Source organism: Sceloporus undulatus, chromosome 2 (genome assembly GCF_019175285.1).
Source record: "Sceloporus undulatus isolate JIND9_A2432 ecotype Alabama chromosome 2, SceUnd_v1.1, whole genome shotgun sequence".
In the NCBI taxonomy this organism is placed as follows: domain Eukaryota; kingdom Metazoa; phylum Chordata; class Lepidosauria; order Squamata; family Phrynosomatidae; genus Sceloporus; species Sceloporus undulatus.
In genome coordinates, this window is record NC_056523.1 from 116,528,805 (window position 1) to 116,554,919 (window position 26,115).

General features: G+C 38.1%; 1 protein-coding gene across 2 annotated transcripts in view; it reads right to left on the reverse strand.

The window, feature by feature from the left end:
• TENM2 (teneurin transmembrane protein 2) overlaps window positions 1-26,115 on the reverse strand; it is a 216,416-nt gene that overhangs the window by 168,648 nt on the left and 21,653 nt on the right. For both annotated transcript variants that reach the window (XM_042452450.1, XM_042452449.1), the window contains exons 2-4: window positions 23,504-23,711; window positions 13,567-13,762; window positions 10,389-10,490 (exon numbers count right to left, since the gene is read on the reverse strand). In XM_042452450.1, coding sequence (XP_042308384.1) covers window positions 10,389-10,490; window positions 13,567-13,762; window positions 23,504-23,711 — 506 coding nt within the window. The remainder of the gene's footprint in view (window positions 1-10,388; window positions 10,491-13,566; window positions 13,763-23,503; window positions 23,712-26,115) is intronic.

Sequence of the window (26,115 nt, forward strand, 5' to 3'; positions counted from 1 at the left end):
TTGACTTATGGTGATCCTAAGGCAAACTTATAATGGGAATTTCTTGGCAAAATTTTCTCAGAGGAGGATTGTCATTGCCTTCCCCTCAAGGTGAGAGTGTGACTTGCCCAATTTGGGATTCCATGGCTGAGCAGGGATTTGAAGCCTGGTTTCCCACAATCTCAGTCCATCACTCACCACTACCTCACATTGTTTCTAAGCATAGTTTTCAATGTAATAAATGCAATTTGAGTGTTAAATAATCACACAGATTTTTTTAAAAAATAAAAGCAACTGTTTTGTATCAGTAATAAATATTTTCAATCAAATAGTGTTTTTAATTTTATGCAGGACTGGTATTCCAGCAACACAATAGCAATTTTGCTACACAAAATGAACCAATATGATACCATAAATAAGGCTGTATCAATCTTGCAGTAAAGATTTCCTAATAAATAAATAAATTCCTAAGGCATTCTATATCCTTACAGATGCCAGAGACAGTGCACAAGACATAGTGAATTGTCATGAAAAATAAAGCCAACAATAAAGACAACATGAGAGAAATAAAAAAGAACTAGTACAGTAGTTGTTCCTCTTGAAGCTTCCAGTTCATTCCCAAGAGCAATAACATTTATAATGTACTACATTCGGCCCTCTATATGTACAGATTCTGCACACATCAACCACCCACAGCTAGGAATTTTCTTTTAAAAAAATTCAAATGCAAACCTTAATTTTGCTATTTTATAGAAGGGATACCATTTCATTATGCCACTGTATATAATGGGAATTGAGCATCAATGAATTTTAGTATCCACAGAGGATCCTGGAACCAAACCACAGTTGATACCAAGGATCCACAGTACAGTAATCCATCTGGGAGATTTCAAGTACATGATGACAACAGTCAAAACAGCTGTACCCAGGAATGGTCTTAGCTAGCAAAACAGAAAAAGCTGGAAAAAGGCACTGCAAGAGTTTGAAGCCACCTGAGTCTCGAATGATAAAACTAAATCAAGGAGTAGCCTTATGGTCTCTCAGTGTGAATACAACGTTCATTTAAAATAGATTTAAGAATACTCTCTTTTTGGAGAATGCTGCATACACTCACATGTAGCCAATGGGATACACAGAAAATCCCAAAGGGAGATTATCTCTGTCTCATACTTTTTCTTCCCTTCTGAGTAAAACTATTGGCCAGCAAAACTATTGGCATTTGTTGCCAACACAAAACTAAGTAATCTGTATACTACTTTACAGATCCCCTGTTTTGTGAGCTGCTGCAGAAAAAAATGATTACAACATAAATAATGACCATCAAATATGAACTGTGGCATAGATTTAAGCACCATGAAGGTTCTTATTCTAATGCTATCGAAGTACACATTACTAAGTGAGAGAAACAAAAAGGACAAAAAACTCATCAGGTGTGTCAAATCCCCGACATTCGGAAACCATGTGGGGAAAGCAGCACACGCTGACTTAAGCACTAAAGTATGGATGCTTTAATTAATCCAGGGTGAATTTAATTGCTTTAGTTAAGTGGAAATTGGGTTAAAAATGATGCAGAGCATGCTGGGGTATGTTAAAAACATGACATATGAGTAGGGATGAATCGATAAATTAAAAGTGCACAGATGTTTTAATTAAACCCAGAGAACTTAACGAAGATCACCAGAGACTTTTAAGCCAATGATTAATTCAATTCATTTTAAATACCTGTACAGATATGAGGATGCCTCCATTTTGAGAGTTATAAAAGTTCTCAATCAATAAGCACTTAAGCTTCTTTGAAGAGAAAAGCCTTTTAGAATTACAGAAAGTGGATCACTAGGTACATGACTCGCTATTACAGGCAACCTATGAGTGAGTAGGATGGATGAAGAAGGAGAAAGAAGATACATTTACTGAAGCATGTGACAATTACTTATAGTTGTATGACAACCAAGAAAAGAAGGAGATACTCCTTGTGGAACAGCATTACTTACACAATGGATATTTACATTATTCTCACTACCCCTCAATGTCTGTTTGTTTTGCTTGGGCCAAAAATCTAATAGTGAACATTTTCTCTCACTTGTTGGGATGATGACAGTTTAGGTGTCAGAGTGAAAGTGTTTCCCCCCTCCTTAGTGTTACATAAATTAAATGGGCTGAATTTCTTCCACTGAGAGTGACTGAGACACAATCATACTCCAAATATGCACTTTCATTTTTTTTATCCAAGAAAAAGAATGATGTGCCCTGGAAAATACAATGAAACATAGGTAATAGAATATGCTAACTTACAGTATCCACTGGAAATAAGGTGGGGTTTTTTTGTACCAATGAAAATGAAATTTTGCTGGTCTTAGCATATATAGTCTGTTCTATACTGTATTATATTATACTATACCTATACTTAATTTATTCAAAAGCAACAAACTAAACAAGACAGGGGCTGGAGCACTGTATGTGTACTAGATGAGAAAATCTATTAATGTCAACATGCCCGAGAACCATTTAGATGGGAGAAAAGGAGAAGGAAATAACAGTCACACAAAAATCAGTGGTGGCTGTGAAGTCGAAGGCTTTCATGGCCAGCATCCATATTTTTTTGCGTTTTTTTGGGCTATGTGGCCATGTTCTATAAGAGTTTAATAATAATAATAAATTTTATTTATATACTGCTTTTCCAAAAGATCAAAGTGGTTTACACAGAATTAAAACCAGTTACAAACACATCATAAAAATAGATAAAAACCAGTAACACAATATACACTATACAAATGTGAAACAGTCATTCAATAGAGTGAGGCAGAGAGTCGATGGGATCAAAATACATAACTTCATTTTCCAGAGGGGAAGGCTTGACAGAAGAGGAAGGTTTTTAGCCTCTTTTTAAATGTTTCCAGGGGGGGTGATAAGGCGGAGCTCCTCAGGAAGACTGTTGCAGATTTTTGGGGCTGCTACTGAGAAGGCCCTCTGGGATATAGTAGTGTATTTAAATGATGGAATTTCTAGCAAGTTCTTCCCGGTTGTTCTGAGTGTGTGGGGTGGATTATATGGGGAGATGCGGTCCCTCAAGTAACTCGGGCCCAAGCCATGTCGGGCTTTAGAGGTAATAACCAACACCTTGTATTGTGCTCAGAAGTGAATAGGCAGCCAGTGCAGATCTTTCAGAATACGTAGGTGTTATGTGGTTCCTGACATTTCGCCAGATAACCCAAAAAACCCACAAAAAACTAGTGGTAGCTGTTTTGACTTCAAGAAAAATTCCAAAATAACTTTATAACTTTATTAGGTCAACCAAAAGGGGACACAATTTTAGGCCTTTTCATCAGGCCCAAGGTTAAAAAAAGCAGGCAAGGAAGGAAGGGCTGGGGAACAGATTACACTGAAGCTATTTTTCTGCATGATATCCTGAGATGGAGTGGAGAAGGAAAAACACAGAGACATTCAGATGAGGCTCTCTTGGGTGATCTACTAATTTTAGGTTCTGCCTAACCTCTAGGCAGAAAAAGAGGACATGTTTCATCCACCATTTCTGAAAATTTAAATTCCAGCGGTACACTTAGAATTATCTCCATCTTGGCTGAAACATAACATGCTCCTTTATTGGTGGAAAGCAGACAGCAGCTAGTCCAAAATCCCTTTGTTGATAATTATTAGGCTACCCAGAAAATAATAAGAGAGTGAGCAAGAGAGAGAGAGAGAGAGAATGTCCCATTATACTAGTACTGAAAACTCTCTGGCTTCTTTATCAATTGTGTGTCAGGACTCACTCCTTCACTTTGCCTTGCTGACCTGCGAAGGAGGAAACACAGTTCTGTGGGGGTTGTTCTCATATACTGTGACAAAGACTGTTCTCTTTGATTGTGGCTCTTTCTTTTTGTTGCTTGAAGTACTGCCGGGCTTCAGTTCTGGCCATATGTAAAGGGCGAATCACATGAATCAATATGCCCAGAAATTGGGATGGCAGGTGGAAGAGGATGGGGTTGACAGTAAATATTATAGCTTATACTATTTGAATGTAATAAAGTTATAAAATGAAAGAAAATGCTAGGAAAGGTAGGAATCTATGGCTAGGATCCTGGTATACTACAGCACTGTAGCCAGTGGAGAAAAAAGGCTATGGGCCCCATGGCAATGAAGGAAGTAAGGCACTGCTGGAACAGATGTTTTTCTGCCTTTGCTCACAAATGCTGCATGACCCTAAGAAAAGTCCAACCACTGGCATAATGTACTAACAAGATTTCAGCCTTGTAAATTGTTAGGTAGGGCCACAGAGAGAAACATGAAGTACTAAGTACTGAAAATTAGAAGATTAAAGAAAAGCCAATAGGTTTAGGTAACTCTCATAAATGTTCTCTTTTGCTGTTCTCTTAAATCTTCTACCCATTTAATACATATACTATAACTGTTTCCAAGGAAAAAAGGAAAATGATGAGCAATTGAATGTTATTTGCCTTGTCACTTCAACGGGTGTTTGTTTTAAAAACTAATCACTTCTGAGCACTAAAATAAACATGCTAAGACAATGAAGAGAGTAACCTTCTTTTAGTGTAACCTATTTCTTCTAGCAGGAAGCTCATTTCAACATACCTGTTCAATACAGTACCTTTAAATGTGCTCCAACAAAAGGGAGTACAAAGAATCCAGTAAAAGTGAAATATCAGTCTTGGATCTTTTTATATTACATTAAAACAAATGAGGCTAAAAGAACAAATTAGTAACAAGGACTTCAGTTTCATCTTTTACTTTTCAGTGAAGCAAATGTACTATATGAGTTCTTGTTTATTTCCATTATCAGCACATCAAATCTTGGATCTCTCTCAAGGTGACCATTTCACTGGATAATGGACAAAAAAGGAAATTTCAAATAGTGTAAGTGCATTATTATTTACATATGGGAAAGCCCTTATTCTGCCTGCAAGCTGCAGAGAGACAGAAAATGTGGAGAATGCAAACACATTCTCACCAAGATATAATTAAAGCAGTCTATGTTTTCTAATAGTAACATTGTTTTGCTTCCAAAGACAGATGTAGAGCAGCAGGAGTTGTCATTTCCAGTAGTTAGTATCTACTTATTTACTCACTAATTTGAAGTCTGTCTTGTCAAATTCATATACGGAAGGTCACAAATGTACATATAACACGGCAGGGGTAGGGCCATGTATTGATCTTCAGTTTATATGGGGTAATAATCAAACATGGAATATGTTAGTATGACAATGGACTTACAAACGATGAAAAGAAAAAGCCCAAGGCTATTAATATTAGCCATTTTTACAATTTTTAGCTTACATTTATACTTATTGAAATGAAACCCTCTTTTGCCAATAAGGGGGGAGAATTTGGGACATAATTTTGTAAACGGGGATTTTAATATGTTGTGAGCTGCTTTGATTGTCTTGTAACAGAAAAGCGAGATATAAATAAAAGTTTTATTATTATTTTATTTATTATTATTATAAAATCAAAATAGAGCTAAAGCAAGACAGTGAAGAAACCACACTGGGGTACGGTATGTGGGAAGAAGGAAACCTAACCATGGATTGAGCTTATAAAAGAAAACTACTTTCAGACATAGCAAAGGGAACAAAGTTTGTGTAGGGGGGAAACTGGTACAAATTGCTGAAGACAAAAGAGGAGAAAAGAAGGCAAAAATAATTCAAATGAGTAAAGTAAACACAGTGATCTACAGCCAACTAGTAGTCCCAAACTGAGCAGGCTCAATGAATCAATTGCTGAAAGGTTAAGTCAATAATTATTTAAATGTTATCGTTACAATGAGTCTTTTCTTATTGGGCTGGCAACTGGATTTAGCCATTTGTTTTTATATTCATTCATCTAAATGTATTTTAATATGTTTTAAATGTTTTTTTAAATATAATAGTGTTTTAATGCTATAATTATTTAATTATGTTTTAGCATTATACTTCTCTGTTTGGTTTTACCTCTAGCTGCCTTTATGTTTTTACCTGTATCTCATTGACTCTTTTTTGTGCAACCTCACTGACTAATCCTGGAAGAAAGGCAGGATATCAAACAAATAAATAAGTAGATTAACTCTGGAATATCAATGGATGTCATAGAGGAAGTGTAGCTTTATACGGTTTGACTGAATGATATATATATTACAACCAAACTCTTGAGGATCATTTCCAATTATTTTGAAAGGACATATTTAACCAGCGGTATCCATCTCAGTAGGAGTACCTTGCATGCACTATGCATGTATGTCTAGGTGTTTGTGGATTTCAATGGCTTCCCTGTGTATTCTGATCTGATAGTTGTTGGCATGGTCCCAAATTTCAGTGTTTTCAAATAGCATTTGATGGTTTATAACATGAACTGTGACTGCTGATTTTTCTGGATGACCCCATCTGGAGTCTCTCGTGTTCCTTGATTTGTGTTTGGATGTTGCATTTGGTGGTCCCTATATACACTTGTTCGCAGCTGCATGGTATGGGATAAACTCCTGTGGCCGTGAGATGGTCTCTCCTGTCCTTCACCAAGTGCAGCATTTGCTGTATTTTCTGGTCAGTCTGTAGATCATTTGAAGGTTGTGTTTCCTCATCAGTTTCCCTATCAGGTCAAAATCCCCAGGGAAGCCATTGAAATCCACAAACACCTAGACAAGTTCAACAGGAAAGAAGAAACCCTTAAAGTAAAAGTTTGGCTACCAGTCCTAAAAAAAAACACCAAAATCAAGACCCAGCAAGTGCAAATGACAACCACCCAGGGTCAGGAGTTTCCCCAGCAGACAATGGATCACTAATTATAGACACCTTGAGGCCTTGCCATTCAACAACAGACCAACACAGAGATTAACATTTAAATTACTTCCTCTCAAGCAAGGGTCACTGGCGAAATGTCAGGAATAAACTTTTCCAGAACATGGCCATATAGCCTAAAAAAACCCTATGGATGCCAGCCATGAAAGCATTTGGCTTCACACTGTTGAAAATGTTATGTTTGCAGAAAAACTTCAACAACAGCAACACCATCCAAAAAATTACATCTGAATAAAGCCTTGTCCAATGGAATAACAATGCCTTTAAACAAATTCCAAACTGTGAAGTTGAAGGCTTTCATGGCCGGCATACATTTTTTTTTTGTGGGTTTTTCGAGCTATGTGACCATGTTCTAGAAGAGTTTCTTCCTGATGTTTCGCCAGCCACCGATGCTGGTGAAACGTCAGGAAGAAACTCTTCTAGAACATGGCCACATAGCCCGAAAACCCCACAAAAAATTCCAAACTCATACCAGAGACAGGATAAATCATCTGGCAGAAACACAGGTCATGCTTATATTTGCTGGCTACATAAACAAAAAGTCTGCTATCTATAGACGATTTTCATACCAATGCTTAAGCACTGGTAAAGTGTTGCTGAAACATTGAGGAAGTGCATATGTGTAAAAGCCTGGTGAGCTCCCTCAATGTCAGGGAATCATCAGCTTCCTCTAGCATCACTGAATCATTCAAGGAGAGGGAATTTGAAAATCTTCTATATATACATCTGAGGAAATAGACTTAAGTCTATGAAAGCTCATGCTGCCAACTTCTTTCTTTCAGTTACTCTCATAGGTGCTGCAAGATGTCTCTACATAAATGTAGACATGTGCAAACCAGGTAATAAGACACACAAATGTGATGAAAAATGTGCATCATAATGCTTTTTCTCTCTTTCACTATTGTCAGTTTAAAAAATTCCAGGGAGGTTTAATCCAGTAGATTTTAAACCAGCAATTTTATGGCCACTTAACTAGAAGGAAACGCCACTGAAACATGCATACAATTGGGCTCTGTTTATGCTTGTTTGATTGACTGGTTTTGGGAAATGCAAAAATGTAAATCAGAGAAAAACTGGAAAGATTACAGCAGGAAATATATATATGCAAGTTTAATGCAAATTTTATAGATCAATGTCTGAAGCACACAGTTAGGAATAAACATACTAGGCTTCCTATAATTAATCTACTCTGGCTAAAAGTTGTCAGAAATTCATTTATCATTTTCCAAAGGTTTATGATTTATTCCACAATTCTCTACTGAGAATCTCATAGAATCAAATTAAGGGAAATCATGAGATTCCCATAGTTACAAGAAATAATGTCATGATTCAAAAGATGTGTGCTACAAATAGCTCACTCTCAGCTATCAACACTGGTATTAACAGAAAGCGTGCTATTAAGAGGTTTATGTGTATGCAATGCTAACACCTATCCTTTCACATTAATTAATTAATTAGTTACTGAGTTAGTTCCTCTGAATTATTAATGCCATGCTGACAAACAATTCCATTATGTCCAGCACCTGCCTCAGCATAAACCCAAACAAAAATAACAGTGTCAATGTATGTGAACGCAAAATATCATCGTATTGAGGTGACACTATATATGATACCCTTAGAATGTGATGTTTCAATACTATTACAGTGTGGCATCTCAGTATTATTACACTACCATATAATTTGCTCTCATTGAAAGGAATATATACATTGATAACAAACATGAAATGTTACCTATATTATTGTTATACTACTATATCTCAGATCCCTTTTTATGCATTATTACAAGATGTCATATATAGTGGCATATATAGTATCATATATAGTGTCACCTTAATATGATGTTTATAAACAATCCAGCCCTTTTGTAGGCACACAGATATTAACTGACAGGAAAGATCTTTTTAAATTGGGACTGCAGTCAGGAAATCAGAAGAAGATTAAGAATGGGTAGGGCGGCTTTGAAAGAACTAGGAAAAAATCCTAAAATGCAAATATATACATTTGAGCACAAAAGTTAGAATCATACAAGCCATTTTATTCCCTATTACCATGTATTGATGTGAGAAATGGGCAATTAAGAAAGAGGAAGAAAATCGATTCATTTGAAATGTGGTACTGGAGAAGAGTGCTGAAGATTCCATGGACAGCCAAAAAGACAAACAAATGGGTCCTAGAGCAGATCAAGCCAGACATTTCCCTGGAAGCCAAGATTATTATTATTATTAACCTTTATTTATAAAGCGCTGTAAATTTACACAGCGCTGTACATACAAACTTTAATTAGACGGTTCCCTGCCCTCAGGCTTACAATCCAGAAAAGATGACAAAACTGAAGTTCTTGCACGACAGGGGGTTGGACTGGATGGCCCATGTGGTCTCTTCCAACACTATGATTCTATGAGGCTGTCATACTTCAGTCACATCATGAGAAGGTATGAATCATCGGGGAAAAAATAAGGCTAGGAAAGGTGGAGGGAAGTAAAGAGAGGAAGGTTGCATGATAGATAAATGGACTCTATGGATAGTCACGGGCATGAGTTCGCAGGAACTAAGCAGAGCAAGGAAGAAAGGGAGATGTTTCATCCATAGGGTTGCCATGGGTCAAAACTGACTCAAGGACAATTAACAATAATGCTGCTTCTATTTGCACAATGAAGTCTTGGATGCCTCAGCATAAATGGTAAGGTGGTAAAAATGTCAACTGCTTGTACTACAGTCAACTGCATGAGCAGCTTTACACTGTAGGATTCTGCATTTTGCAAAAAATTATGGTCCCAATCCATTAAATCACATACTAAATGCTGCAGTAACATTTAAAAGTGCTACAGTTTGAAGGCATGTTGCAGACTGCAAATTCACAGGATCAAATGCACCTAGCCATGAACCACTCTCAGAAGACAATAGGTGCATCAGTGCCAATATTTTAACCAATTTCAAATCTTATCAGATCTATAATTAAAAACAAGATACTGGTGATCTGTATTCTTAGTGGAAGAGGAATAGGAAAGATGAATTTATAGAAATTGGATTGTTAGTCACTCTATATTTGGCTCCCCCACCCACTCACCCCAGATCGCACAGTACAGGAATTACATGCTTATTTGTAAAAGTCTGCCAGGAAAACAGAATTTTAATATTGGCCCAAAGAGTGCCATTCCAAGAACTGCAAAATTTACTTTATAAGAGCTCACAGCTAATGGCCATGGTGGCTAGGGGATTCCAGGAGAGTTCTTTCTCACACGCTCCCAAAAGAATGATGTGTACATGCTCTGAAGTTCCTTTTAATATTACCTAAGAATATGCAACTTAAAAGAAACTGGTATAGGGGAATGAAGTGCCTATCAGGTAGAAGTCCCCAGTTCAAATCTCGCTTCATCATATTAGCTCAGCTCATCATTGGGTGGTCTGAAACTAAGCTCTTATCTTATCAAATACAGACTCACCAATGGCAAATGATAACAGCTTATCTTTCAGGATTTCTGGAAGGATTACTGGGGCAACATAAAAGGGCTTTGAACACTTCAGTGAAGTGCTATCTAAATTTATTTTCATTTCCATGACAATTGATCCCCATGGGACAGGATAAAACACACAAAGAGGAGCCTCTGAAAACAAGTTAAGGTGTACCTTTAGCACAATCTGCTCCATGGTAGCCAGGAAAACAGTGACAGACTCCAGACACACATTCACCATTCCCATGGCAATTACGTGGACAATCCTGTACAGAATCTGAAAAACATATACAATTCACGTGTTAGCTGTTTTCCCCTTCAGTCTACACTGTGTTCTTTTAATGTGCATGCATTTCCTTGAAACCTCAGTCAGTTAGTCAGAAGTCACCCAAACTGAGAGACAAATGTCTTAATATTGTATTTCCTAAAAATTCCTGAATCACTCAGACTGTGTTTAACAGAAAGTTTCTGTAAACTTCCTCCATTCTCTTTGTCTTTGGTTGAGTTGCTATTTTGTCTACATGGGGAAAAGGGATATTAGACTTGAAAGCATTAATGCAGCCCTATTTTCCATATGAGAAGCAGAGAGGTCCCTTCTGTCATATAATGACTCCAAATTGCACAGACAGTCAGGGGGCTCCAGCGCTAATCATTAGAAAAGCTGTTGTGTCTTTAGTAGCTGACTGCAACCATACATTATGTCAGAAAGGAGGTTCCTATGTAAGTTGTGACTTTAACAAACTGCATACAGATTTTCTGTATGGTGATTATTATACCTTGACAATAGGTTTTTATGCACAAAGCATACTAACATGTATTTTCCACACCTTAAAATATTACACTTCTGTTTGACAGACTGGAAACTAAACTATACTGCAAAATCAGTCAAGTGTTATTATTGCTCTTGCTATATTAATCTTCTCCTCGTGTAGTAATATATTCAGGTAAAGGGGCTGAAGGAATGGTAGCCCTTTAGTTACACCTCTTTTAAGTAAGTTTTCAGGTAGAGCTTTAGAATGGTATCTGATATATTTGCAGACTTGTTTTTCTCTGCAGCAAAAATACAAAGGGCCATGTTTCATTAATGTTAATAATTTAAGGATGGCCTTTCTGCTCCATCCATATGAGATCCTAAATGGGAGTCCCAGGAATAGGAGGGTTATCAAAAGTATTATTATTAGTAATATGGCTGCACAGTTTTAATTTATATTTTAATGTATGTATATAGGTCAAATATTTTATTTGTTTTAATCACATCTGTTTTGTTATGAGTTTCAAACACATTTTGCTAAGCTATCTTTAAAATGTATTTATTTGCACTTAATTTATAACCCACTGTTTGATTTTAATATGGTTTATTCTTTCCTTCCAATATGGAGGGCTCACACCTTTGTGTATAGATATGAAATATGTATATAACTATTGGAGTATTTGGGTTGGAATTATTGTCATATTGCTGTTGTTTTTGTGTTATGGTTTGTTAACTGTAATAAAGGCTTGACTTACTGGCAAGACCTTTATGATCAAAAGCTTGATTTGTTTCATCGTTGTTTCAAATTACTCACCCTTTTAACATCCATTAATTCTTCAGCGAATCAAAGTTATAGTAATAACAATAGTCATAATTCTGCCATGTATGGAATTATTAGAACATAAATTTAAATATAATACATCTGACATCTTAAATACCTTGGCAAATAGGAAACTACATAAGAGTTGCATTGGAATCTATAAAATTATAATATTTTAACATCCTACACATTTACTTGGTATATCTCTCTAAATTCAATGGAATGAATTCAGATAAATGTATTTAGGACTGCAGATTTTTACTCTTAGCGTAACACCGATGTAGGATTTTCTCTCTTCTATTTGTATGATTCATAGAGCCTCTAGAGCACATAGACATGGAATGCCCGTATCTATGCTTTTTCTTGATTTTTTTTAATCGTGTTGGTCTTCCAAAGGTTTCATTTCATACAATTTATGACAAAATTGAAAGTAATAGGTGTAACAGTTAGGTAGACTCCTTGATGGAGGAATGATAGTAATTGGTCTGAAATGTGGAGAAAAGTACAGTATTTTATTCAGTTCACAGATTCTTTGACACATATCTATCATAAGAACCTTTGCCATCGAGGTAGATTTAGAGGGCTAGAATCCTGGCCAATATGAAATATAAGAATAAATACCAAATTAAAAAAAAAAAGGTAATATATATATATATATATAAAACAATTAAAAAAAAAGAATAAATACCAAAAGAAGTGAGCTAGCATTCTCAGGGTACAAATATAAATGGACACGCCTTCAAGTTGCCTTGTAAACATATGGTGATGCCATGAATTTCACAAAGTTTTCTTAGGAAAGGATTACCCAGCAGTGATTTTGCCAGCTCCTTCCTCTGGAATGTACGCTACAGCACCTGGAATTCATTAGCATTTTCCCATCCAAGTATTAATCATTGTTGACCCTGCTTAGCTTCCAAGATCACAGATGATCTGGTGACTTGATGTGGACACTGAGGGCTCTGGATCTTCCCAAAAGAACATGCTGGATATCATCTGAACTGTTCACACTAGAACCAAAGTTTGGACTGTGCGTTGTCTAAGAATGACCCTGGTACTATGGGGGGAGAGGAATGGGATTTTTGGCTCATGCAGACAAAGCCAAAGGCATTTATGATAGCAACATACACATACAACAATGCACATATTTTAAAATGCACATAATTGGAAAAAAATGCAGAAAAAATGATATGGTCGATAGGAAAAGTTACATAAAAAAGGTACATTACATAAACAAATGTACAAATGAGGAAGAATACATTAAAGAATAATGTAAATTTCAATGCAGGTTTGTCAGTACAGTGGGCCCTCTCCTTATGCGGGGGGATCCGTTCTGGATCCCCCCGCATAAGGGAAAATCTGCCTATGCTCGAGCCCCATAGGAAATAATGGGGCTTGTGCATGTGGCAGAGCGGTGTGCGCGTGCCACGGGCACATGAGCCATGGTTTCCCTCCCCAAGAGGCTTCTGCGTAAGCTGGAAGCCGCATGAATGCATCTGCACAAGGTGTGGCCACACTGTATTTTATCCTAAGAAACAAATATGATTGTTAAGTCAGTGTTTGTTTGCAATAAAAATTATTTCAGCTATAACTTTTCCTGACGTATCTCATATATCTTTGCATGAAAAGAACAAGAAGAAAGTTGTCTAATAACAGTGACACCCTATGCACATTCACTTGGTATCTCACTGGCTTCCATTATGCTTTCCCCCATACCTATATTTAGGATTTTTGTTGTTCTTCTTGCAGCCAACTAACCAGAATTTTCTGCTAAGGCATACATACCCAAGATGACTGTACTGAATGAAACCACTTCTTTATCTTTGCCATCATTGTAAAAGGCAAGGTGCCACAGTCCTACATCCAAATATTGAACAAAGACGGCTTCATTCTGAACAAGGGTCTGAATACTTCGGCGCTCTCGCGGAGACTCTACCACACTCCACTTCTCCTTCCCATCCAAACGTTCCATGAAGTCATACTACAGGGCAGAACAGAACAGAAAAAGCACTTCATTACAGACTGATATTGTAGACAATATTAAAAAGCATGTATACCTATTGTAAAAACTATTTTCTAATGTAAAAGCCAGCCTGAAAAGGAAATATTGATTATTAAATCCCATTTGTATTTTATCAAGTGCATATTATGTTACACAACATGGCTTGATGTTCAATTTCTTCACCTCTACTTCACCTGTTTAACCTTGAGAATCTCTACTAATGTAATCTGAAACAGAAAGAGATTGTAACATCTATGGAGTTGGCCAGAATGGGACAATTGTATATATAATGTGTTTCTTTTAAAGATACAACCTAGACATAGGCCACTTTGATACAATTTAATTTGCACATGTAGATAACCCATGTGCAGAACGCAGAGCAAAGTGGAGTCAAAGTTAGACTCTTCCTTCAAGCACTTTCCCAGCAGTCTTGTCCACCTGTTCTACCCAGAAAGCACAACTATATGAACACTTCAAAAGGGAATCTAAGAGTAATGGACAGGCAGATCAACTGCCACATTCCAAGCTTCTGCAGCAGTTTCACACCAGAATGCAAGGGTGTAGATTCTGATAAACCAGATGATTTCTTTTTCTTTTCCAGTGGGTCCTAACCCACTGCTAATTTACTTTGCCACACCAGGGACAGAACGTCTCTTCTCCAACAGCTGAGGCTTGCAGAATGGTGTCCCTGCTCAGTTCTAACCCCCTCCAGGAAGATAGCTTCAGGGATTAGGACAGCATTCCCAGTCACCAATTTGATGATGTTTTAAAAAATGGAAAACTAAAATTTGCAATGCTCAAGCAGAACCTCAAGTGTCAATACAGCATACTTCTAAGAATGTTTGGAGGCCTATCAGCAATGTGTTGGGTTACAAGGTGGAAGGAACCAAGGACCACAGACAACTGTCTTGGATGTATAATAGCCCAAAATACATTGACATTACAGCCATACAGACTTAGCATGAGGCACAGATGCTGAGTTTGAACCCAACAGGACATGTTCTCCCTGGTCTGGTATTGTCCAGATGATGCAGGCCACTAGCCCTGGGCCAGGATCAGTCAGTCCAGATGCTGATCTGGTGGTCCTAGCCCAACTCAGGACCAAAAGGCCCTTGATTTGGTCTAAAAAGACCAGCTGTTTGCCATGAAACTCCATGACAATAGCTGGCAGACTGGACAGCTTTGCACACCCCATTTAACCTGCCAATGCTGTTGTGTACATGCCAAAGGTCCTCACTGTGGCCTGTGACACTGGAAGGGGGTGCCTGGCCACACTGGTGTAGCTAGGTGCCCTGTTTTCCCCATTATGGGCCACAGAAGGGGCCTTCATAGTGGACAAGATAGCAACAGTAGGTACAGCATGATCCACATTGTCGCGGCAGCTGTATGTGTGAACACCTGCCCATTACTGTGCCCACTCAGGAACTGATTCAGTTGGAAACCATGGGCAGGATACCATAGGTTTGTCCCATGGTATCCTGTCCATCTGTCCAGGCCCATGGACTCACATATTTCTTCTTGCTTCCCATCACCAAATTCCATATACATTACTACAAATACAGTTTGTTTCTTTTCATAATTTACTGCCTGAACCAGACAGCCAGTCTCCTCATGAAAAGAAGCTGGCACTGCTTGTTGTACTGTACCTGCATTCCACCTAAAACCTCTTAGAATTGAAAGGTTCTTGGAACATAAAAGCATTTTTAGTGAAATTTTATCTGAGTTTCACTCTAACCTTCCATGCCAATGAAGATGAAATCTTGATCAGCGTGCCTGCTTCTCTAACATTACACAGATGCCCTCATAGTATCCTGATAAGTGAAGTAACTGAAGTCCAATTGTTCCTTCTGGTTACTAGCTCTCAACCACACTACTCATGGAGCAACTATATAACCCACTGCAAGCAAATTGGACTTATTAGCAGTGATGAAGTGGGAATTCTAACTGAGAATTAAGAACTAGTCAGTATCTTTTAATTAATAATACAGTGGACCATTGGCATCTGCTGGGGGTCTGGTTCCAGAACACACACTTCCCCGATACCAAACTCTGTGTATGCTCAAGTCCCTTGCAGTGAAATAAGGGTAAAGTTTTCCCCTTTGACAAGATTGTCAAGTTGTGTACGACTATAGTGGGCAGTGCTCCATTACTAAGCTGAAGAGCCAGTGTTGTCAAAGACTACTCTGTGGCTATGTGGTCAGCATGACCACACAGAACACTATTACCTTCCCAACAAAATGGTACCTATTTATCTACTTGAACTTTTACATGGTTTCAAACCACTAGGTTGGCAGAAGCTGGGGCTATGCACACAGAAAACTAACTTGTTGGTTGCGTTCCAGCTTTCTATTTAGTTTACTTTTAAATGTAGCTGTGTTCATTCATCTAAACTGTCTGAAATAGCCCAAGAAAATTAGATCTTAGGATAGAATAGTGAAATTAAAATAGCTGAGATCCAATGTGTACCTAACTGTATGTTGTTGTTGTTGTTGTTGTTGTTGTTGTGTGCCTTCAAGTCGTTTCCAACTGATGGTGACTAAGGTGACCCTATCTGGGGGGTTTCTTGGCAAGATTTGTTTGGAGAGGAGGTTTGCCACTGCTCTTTCCTGAGACTGAGAGCATGTAACTTATCCAATGGCACCCAGTGGAATTTCATGGCCGAGCAGGGAATTGTATCTTGATCTACAGAGTCATAGTCCAATACTCAAAGAAAACGCTATCCTGACTCTACCTAACTAAATACCAAAGCATAAATACCACAGAGTCTTTTCAATATACTAACATCTTTGTGTAAAAAAAGTTATTTGAATGTGCCTTTTAAAGAGGAGGAGGAAGGGGGAAGAGGTTAAAGACATAGTAATTAGCCTTTCAGAAAACATCCTGCTTGGGATAACACCTTTGGAAAAACAGAGTTTATTGCTCCTTGGAAGATTTGCTCACTGAGGGTCAACATGGAACAGTGTAGCAATAAAAGCTGACATTTCTAGCTGGCAACATGCTGATCTGCTTGGATTGTGTTGGCAGACTCTTCTGCTTCCCCTGTGTCTGATACTGATTCTATCTTAGACAGCAGGCATGCTCAGCGGTTGGTAGGATCGAAGAGGAACAGCACACAGAGGAGCTAAAATGGTTTGAAGTGGCTGTAGCTGCAGGGACTTGGTCTCCTCCCATGATCAAGAGTGTGACCAAGAGGTTGCAGGTGACTTTCACTGCAGTTTCAGACACACAGTTGCAAACAGACAACTCATTAGAGCTGACTTACTGAAAATGCTTCTTTAATTTATGTATGCAATAGAGCCTCTGGGAAAGGTAACGTGTTGGCAGAATGCCTTGTGCAGTTTTCTTCTTCCCACGCTTTCATATCTAATGTACGCCCCCCCCCCTGCACTTTTACTCCAAAAATGTCAGACTATAGCAGGCTAACTGGATCAAATACTTGGTTTAGAAAAGCCACAAACAAGCAGTCTCACAAATTCAAAGATCCCAAGCAAAGGGGGGAAGGAAGGGGGGGGGATCTTGCAAAAATGTGAATGGGTTAAAAGATGCCATTGGTCCTGAAGATTAGTAGAGTACTACACTATCAGATTCATATAATATGTAACTGCAAAATAATTAGACAATAAGGTAAAATTAGCAATGCCCTTTGTATAAAATTGAGTTCCAAGAGATTGTATGATGACAGTGGTGAGGCTTTTTTCTAGATATGCTGCATACTGCTGCTGATAAATGTAATTTAATGTATCACAATACCAAGATCTCTGTCCATACATTTAAAATAAAGGTGAAATTCACATGCAAGGAGAGAAGCAAACTAGCCCTGCTCTACTGTTGAGGCAGCACCTTTGCCACAAGACAGCCCTGTTGATACATATAATCAAGTCACCTGGAAATCAGGGCCCTGAAATGCAAGGAGAATCTACATGCATACAGAAAGCTCTCCATTACACAGCAGTTCACACCCATTTGAAAGAGACCATGGCTGTCTCTTCCTGGACAGCTCCTAGCACTAAAAACGAAGCAAACAATCAAAATGCATTGGGTTATGCTGCCTCCTCCTCCCCCCCCCCAGCTTTCAAGGTAACTTTTCACTCTGTACAGAGTTTTTGTTTGTTTTGTTTTAGTAGGAAAATGGTGGAAGAATTGGTGGGGAAACATAGGAAGGTTACAAATTGAAAACAATGACAAATTTGTAAAAACTTGTGCTTGAGATGAGACAATCATACAATAAAAGCCATAGTTGGAATCACTGAGTGTTGGCATTTTGGAAAAAGCTCTTCCATCTTTATCCTTGGGTTGACGTAGGAATTCTAATATCTCCTCCCATAACAAAGTTGCAGAGGGAATACAGGGGCTAGAATCCTCTTGATGACATGCACAGCCATAACTTCCTTCATTGCTACCTCCTTGTCCAGCAGTCCTTGCCCTGGGTGTGCAAGATGGGTGTACTTTTACCCCATGGCCAGCAATGAGCTGTAGGTATGTGCCTAGGCACATTCCGGCTGCCCTCTCACACTACTAGGGACAGCTTTATGCTAGAGATGGAGGCTGCTTTTTCTCTCTTGGATGAATGAGGGTAACCAGAAACCAAAAAGTGGTCAGGAAGCAGACCTTTGCCCACCCCTCCCCTCCCACCCAGTTTCTCTTCTATACTCAGGGAGGAAATGGGAGAGAAAACTACCTCCAGCTCCGAGCTGGCAGAGAAATATGTTCCACCAGCATGTTCACTGGATCTGGACCAAGAATTATATTCTTCTTACTCCTTGGCAAATACCAAGCCATAAGAAATGCTTTCTTTGATCAATTATATTCAGGCTACTAATATGTCACTATAACTGGTCACTTGGACATTTAACTGCTCATTAGAATAGTTTAAAGCACCTCAATAAGAAGAAGCAGGCTCAAAAAGAATAGAAAGAATATCAAGTTTTGGTATAATCCTTCTCTGCAAGAGTCAATCTAGCTGAGTTATGTTCTTCACTTTAAGATGAAGAGTCTATTGAGTATGGAGAAATATTCCACCAGTGTATTCTTGTCATAAATCCCAACATTTGGAACATCCATTGAGTTCCTTATGGCAAATTAGAATGAAGATCTTCAAAAAGGAGGGATGAATTGCCATTTTATCACTTATTGTGCCACCTGAACATATTGGATGGAAACTTATTAGATGAAAAAGGAGAGCCCCAGTTTTTTAAAAGATAAAATTTTAATATTTCTAAAGATATTTAATTTTTGTTTAAATAATTTTTATTCCTTTATATTTTTCCTTTAAAAAATCACCTTTTACCAAATTTTCACTTCACACACATGAAACCATGCATATATAAATGCACTGAGGCTGTGCATATGACATTTAAAGTTTATACTTTTAATTTTGCTAGTTGTTTTATGTCACAACTGTTTGCTAATTATTTTATGTCACAATGACATTCAGTGATATGCAGGAATTATGATTAATGAGTAACAGTAATACAAAATCAATTTCTAAAAATTCTGTATGGTATGCCAAGGGAGGTCAATGTGTGTGGTGTGAAGTCATGAGTTACCATACCGGGTGACGACAATCCTAGTAATGCCACTGGATCTAACAAAAGCAGAGTAGAGTAGCACTACTGTTTCTCTCAGCTTGGCCACTAGACACCAGAACACCACTGCCTTCTTTGGCTGGTACATGACACTGCTGACTTATGTTTAGCTTACTGTCTACTAAGACTATTAGATGCTTTGGGCACATACTACTTTCAGTCCATGAAACTGTATCCTTGATTCTCTAGATCAGTGGTTCCCAACCTGTGGATCGGGACCCCTTCGGGGGTCGAACGACCCTTTCACAGGGGTCGCCTAAGACAATTGGAAAATACATATTTGCATGTGGCAATGAAAATAATTGTATGGTTGGGGGTCACCACAACATGAGGAACTGTATTAAAGGGTCACAGCATTAGGAAGGTTGAGAACCACTGCTCTAGATTTACAAGAATATCCAGTCACAAGTGAATAAATGAAATCCTAATTCCATTGTTCATATTAAGGAATATTAAAAAGAGCATTAAAATATTAAGTGTTATCACACTTTTTAAGCAGCTAGTTTATTGCTTGGCTAGAAGTGGTGTGGGTGACCATTTCACATCTTTCCAGGTACATATAACTGTGTCTGCTCTAACCATCCCAATTCCTTTCCCCTCCTACTTTGAATCCACATCACACTTCTTCGCCCTTGTTCCCCCACCTATGTCGCATCTGACTTCACGTACTGGCATGTTGCTACAATTTGTCTTGCTCATAGTAAATCTTATTTTCTCTCTCTCTACCAGCCAAATATATAGTATTTTAGTCACAATCTTCTGTCTAGTGGTCCTCACAAGCAGCTATTGATATAGCAGAAGCAAGTGCCATCAAATGCTTCCTAGAGTATGAACTAAAGCTGTTCTTCAGGCTCCCATTAAATGCTGAGTCCTGTGCAGAGGAATTACTTGGTTTTGCATTTCCTTGCCTTTTTTTTTCTTTTTTGCTATTTATGCCTTCATTCTGCACTTAATGGGCTCTATTGCTATTTAATTTCTCTGGGGTTTTTGAAGTGTCAAATACTAATTACAAAAGTGCAGAATACAGTGAAGTATTTCAAGGTAATGCATGCTTCTAAGAGGCATTTCAAACTTGTAAAGAAATAGAAAAAGAACTGTTTCCCATGGAGATATCTCAAGTCCCATGTTATACCAAAAGTTTAAAAGGAGGGGATGAATGATGCGTCTTCTTTTTCACTGCTTTATTTGAAACATCTGAAGTGTCTCTATAGGACAGGTACTATCTGGAGCATTCTTTTTTCATTCCTCTTCACTGTCTCCTGTTTTCTCTCCCTTGCTATTCCCACTCTCTCTCATTCTCCTATTATGCAAATGCTCATAGGAAAATCACCTCAGGCACTTCATAATGTTCTTGCTGTGCTTTGCCCCCTATAATGACAAATAAACAGTATTAAAGTTTTTAAATTGGTTATCTTGTGCTGTAAGAAAGATTTTTTAAAACCAAAACTAATAATTAAGTATATGACGTCCCACTATTTCCTTCAAATTGGTCTAAAATGCACAGAAACATGGCAATTTTTAAATTCAGCATTATTACTGCTGATTAGAAATTCAGCCGCTACTGTTGAATAGTACTGCAGTTACTGGTCATGTGTAAACTGTCCTGAGGGTTGTGCATATAACTAACCACCACCCAGTCACTTGATACATCAAAAGTCATCCAAAGACAGTTTGCTGTAATATGTAGATCTGTGTGATTTCAGAATGACAGAGTGGAAGTCACACATAATAATAATAATAATAATAATAATAATAATAATAATAATAATAAATTGCCTTAGCTTATATGGGTAGAACTAATGATCTCATTGTAATTTACAATGAGAGACTCCTGTGTTAAAATTTCAAAAAGCTGATGAAGAAAATGAACACTTTTGCTCATTTTTAAAAACCAGCTGTCTTACTTTTAATGAAAAGAAGAGTGTGTTAATATGTGTGGGGTAGAGTGTGATTCCCCTCTCCCAGATAAAATGCCAAACAGGGAAAGAGAACAAGAAGAAATGAACAACTGAACAGCATTACTTTTGCATATTTTTCCCATCTAGTCATTTGGAATATTTTGTTGATGAAGATCTAGGTAGACTGTACAAACACCTTAAAATTAATATGCAAAGGGATCTTGCAGCACCTTTGAGACTAACTGAAAGAAACAAGCTGTTCGCATGAAATTTGTAGACTACTTTTTCAGATGTGCATGTATCTGAGAAAATGCACTCAGGTCTACAAAAACTCATGCTACCAGCTTTTTTGTTTCACTTAATCTCAAGATCCCTTTGCACACTGTTTTTCCAGACTAGCTTGTTTTCTGCTGTTCCAGAGACTAGGACCGAGAATAATGGATGCAACCTACAGGAAAAGAGATTCCACCTCAACATTAGGAGGAACATCCTGACAGTAAGGACTGTTCGACAGTGGAACAAACTCCCTTGGAGTGTAGTGGAATCTCTTTCCTTAGAGGTTTTTAAATAGAGGCTGGATGGCCATCTGTAGGGGTTGCTTCGATTTAGATTTCCTGCATGGCAGGGGGTTGGACTGGATGGCCTTAGCGGTCTCTTCCAACTCTATGATTCCATGATTCTATGACTAGCAAAGCTATGTCTTTGAATTCTACCATCTTGCCATTAGCTTATTCTCAGTAAATTAGCTATTAGTTCAATGAATGAAGAAGGAAACTTTTGCTGATTAATGCTAGATAGTTCATCGCACGTGTGTTAGCAGTTAATGTACTACCACACATTAACTAACTATCTAAAATAGCTCTGTTTTCTTTTACTTTTAGTTCACATGCCATGCAAATCAGCACTCTTGGAGCTTTGTTGTTCTTCTGAACATTATTCCCTATCCACAGAGTTATACAACATTTTTTTCCTGAACAGCATGAAGCTCCATTAGTTTGACTGACTAAACTAGACATCTGAAATATTTGCTAAACAGAAATACAGAGAAACCTCAATCTCACTGGTTTTCTCAGACAGGAACTGTATCTTCATAGTCTCAGGTTAATCGTGTACCTAATTTTCTGATTATTGACTTACTCCCACAAAGGATTCTACTTCCTCTGGCATATCGGCACTCATCAGTGATAAACTGTCAAGTGCAGTTTTATGCTCTTTTCACAGATCAAATTTTGAAACTGCAGGAACAAGGAGTTTTCAATTTCAGTGTTAGGGCATCACCCAATGTCAATTTTAGATCATTTCTATTAATCTACTGAGATGTAAAGAAAAGCTTTTACTGCTGCTTTCTTTCTGGTATAAAACAGGCTGACTGTTTATTTCTAGCATCACATTAAGCAATCGATGGATGCTGCCCAGTCAAGTTACCCTATTGTCAAGGTTTATAGCTGTGCAAAAAGTTAGTGCATAATTTCAGGTTATTGAAATAGGTGAATATTGTTAACTCAAGCCAGGATAAAAGAAGGATTGAAGCTTTTGTTTGGGAAAGTGCTGGGACTGTGAACTCCAGCTGGGCAAAGCCACACTCATGAGGAAGCTTAAGCAAAGATTTGTGGATTTAAAAACTTATTTGAGACAACATATAAAATAAAAGCCTGGGATAGAATGTGCCTTATGGATTTCCCATGTTTCAGCTATGCTAAGAGGATGGGAATTCAATTTCTGCCTGGTAATTTTGACTTCAAACTATGTGCATACCCCTCCCCCCTCCACACAAATGAACTGTACAATAGAGCTGCAGCTATCAGAATTTTACTGAGGATGAACATCCAACTAAGTAAACTAGGACACAGATAATATCCTCTGTCTTCTGTCAAGGCCTACTTGGTTAATAGAGAAGTGTTACGAGAAGTGCATTATACTTGCTGAAAAAAGTAGCCCCAAATCTCTTCTTAATCCTCCCCTTTCCAGTACAGATTAATAAAACATGTGGTGTGATGGTACAGTTCTGAAAGTTCCCTCATACCTATTAGTTGCAACCACTAGAAAGAAACACAGAAATTTATTCAACAAACATTCCAGAATCTTAGATAAGATGTACTGTATTAGATTGATTTAGTTATATACCATCTTTCCCCCCTAAACCTGTGGCCTAACAATCTTTTCCACATCTCCATCCAATAATCATAAACAGATTAATAATACATTTCCCCTACCATGAAGCAGCTTAATTACCATACCTGGACATGTGATGGTGGGAGTCCTCTTCTTATATAAACAGCAAAAAGTGCATCCTTTCCTAAGGAGATATTGAATTTCAGGAACTGTGGTTGTGTGATATGGATTTGTGATCGCCAGAATATTCCTTGTGGCACTTCCTGAGTGACCCTCCGTCCGACCTCTGCCTCTCCACTATCTATGCTGTTGTTTCTAGTGCCCCAAGGTCCTGGAAGACAAGCACCAATAAAAGAAATGAGAACATACCCTCCAACATTTCACATATGAAAACCAGAACACATGTGGCCAAGCAACATCAGAGTGTGCTCAAGATGGCAAAGATTACTAATGAAGAAGAAAATTTAAGGTAAGAGAGGCTGCAACAGTGTGCTTTTGTCTGAGCCTACTAGGAAGGGCAAGACACTACCCCTCCTCTCCTGTTCCCATTGCTGAATTAAATGAATGCAAAATGCTTTCCCACTTTGAACTCAAGTTTGCATAAATGAAGTAAGCTGACAACAAAATGAGAGGAGGAAAGAAAAAATGGGACGTTTGAAAAGCAGCTGGATAGTGGGATGGCAGAGGATTAATTGGGACTTTCCCTGCCAGATTAGGACAGTTGGAGGGTATGTGAGCATCAGAGACAAGTATGTGTGTGTTTGTGTATCAATATATATCAGGATTGTTCCTGCCATATGAGGACAATTGGAGAGTATGTCAGAGTCTGAGGCAAGCATGTGTCGTCTCATCTAAGATGACACTATATGGGAAATGTACCATAGATGTCAAATCAAAACTTAACCAACAAGATTAAATTTGCCCACTAACTCCCCTAGTTTTCAGTTTTCTTTTGTTTCTTTTTTATAGCCATGTTACAATTCTACAGTTTACAATATAGTTATATCAGTTTAAGCATAAGAATCTGCTTCACAGAAAACTATAAACACATTCTAAAATCTTGCATACAGCATCCTCTCCCATTTTTTTAATTCCATGATTGCTCTTTACTGATCAAATATAATAAGAGGAGAGAGGCAGCTAAGCACATCAAAAGGTTCTTGCTTTCTGTTCAACATCCTAATATGAACAGGATATAAAAAATAAATCCACAAGAGAGAGTAGAGGAGTAATTTGTGTGTAAATTCACGGGTTGAAGACTTTTATTCATCATGTGTCCAATACCAAGCAAGTCTATAAACAATCAAAACATAAGAAAAGATGAATAAATAAAGATTAAAGAAAATACAGTAAAATAATTTTACCATTTGTAGTTATAGGACTAGCATGAAACTAAATGTATTGTTCCTTGGAACTTAATCAGCTGGAAAACACCATATCTTTCACCAGTACAGATGAAATCCTCTTACTGAATGTGGTAATATTCATGTTCTCTCTGGACAAGCAATTTTGGACTACATAGGGGAAACTGTTGTGAAACTCTGGGTGAAAAATGGTACAGAAATATTTTAAGATAAAACAATGGGGATGTCATCTTTAACCCATTCTTTTGGCAATACGACAGTCAAAGGTTACCCCCCCCCCCCCCCGGCTTCACTACTGAGAAGACTCTGAAGTACAGTTCCTGCTCATTATACATGAGTGTTAGTATAATCCCTAGAACATAAGGATTGTAATGCTGGATCATTCCATTTCATGCCATTTTGATTGGACCAGCTTATATGAACCTCATACACCTAGCAGAAGAAGATGAGAACAACAAACTGGTACACATTTTGGCGGTTGGTTGTTGGGTTTTTTGTATTTGTTTTGGGGTAATAATGGTTAATAAAATTATTTTTGTTTAATTATTCAAATGTGTGTTCACATTTGAGCCATATCTTATATCAGTGAAAATGCTACATTAATTTCAGACTGGACAAAGAAATGATTTGATTATTTCAAACATTTTGTTGATCTATTAAATAGGTGATCTTTGATTGTAGTGTTTTGTTAAAGTTACTAACATTGGTAATACAAAGCATAAAAATGGAGATGTGGGAGTATTTTGTGCTTTTCCTTTGACGGTGAGGACTTTAGTTGTAATATCTGGGGTTAACCCACATGAGGGGGATCACCATAAATGATTATTAACCAGGACTGGCCAATTCAATCACATTATACTTATGTTTTGTCACCTGCACTGTCCCCCAGCCAAATTCTGAGTTCATAATATAGAGTGAGTTTCAACATTAATAGTTCTAAATAGTTATGGATTTTTGTTGTTATGGATTTTGAGGAAAGAACTGCCCCTCCTTCAACCATTGCTGCTGGAGGGGGCAGTGCCTTTTGGGCTCTGGCATGGCTGCAACCATGCCAAAGGTCTGACAGAAACGACTGCCCCCCCAGTAGCCACCATCACTGCAAGGGGCAGTGCTAGGCCCCCGGAGGTGCCTTTTGCCTGCAACCACGCCAAAGCTCCAATAGAAGGGACTGATGTGGCTGCTGAGCAAGCAAGAAAGGGATGTGATGCCCTTTCCTGCTCACCCAGCACCCAAGCTATATGTAACACCCCTCCGGGTGACACCCCCCTGGGATGGCACTCAGTGTGGTTCACAGATCCAAACCCTCTTGGTGATGCCACTACATGGGGGCATGGCAGAGGCACTCCTCCAACATTTTCTCGAGGCCAGTGATG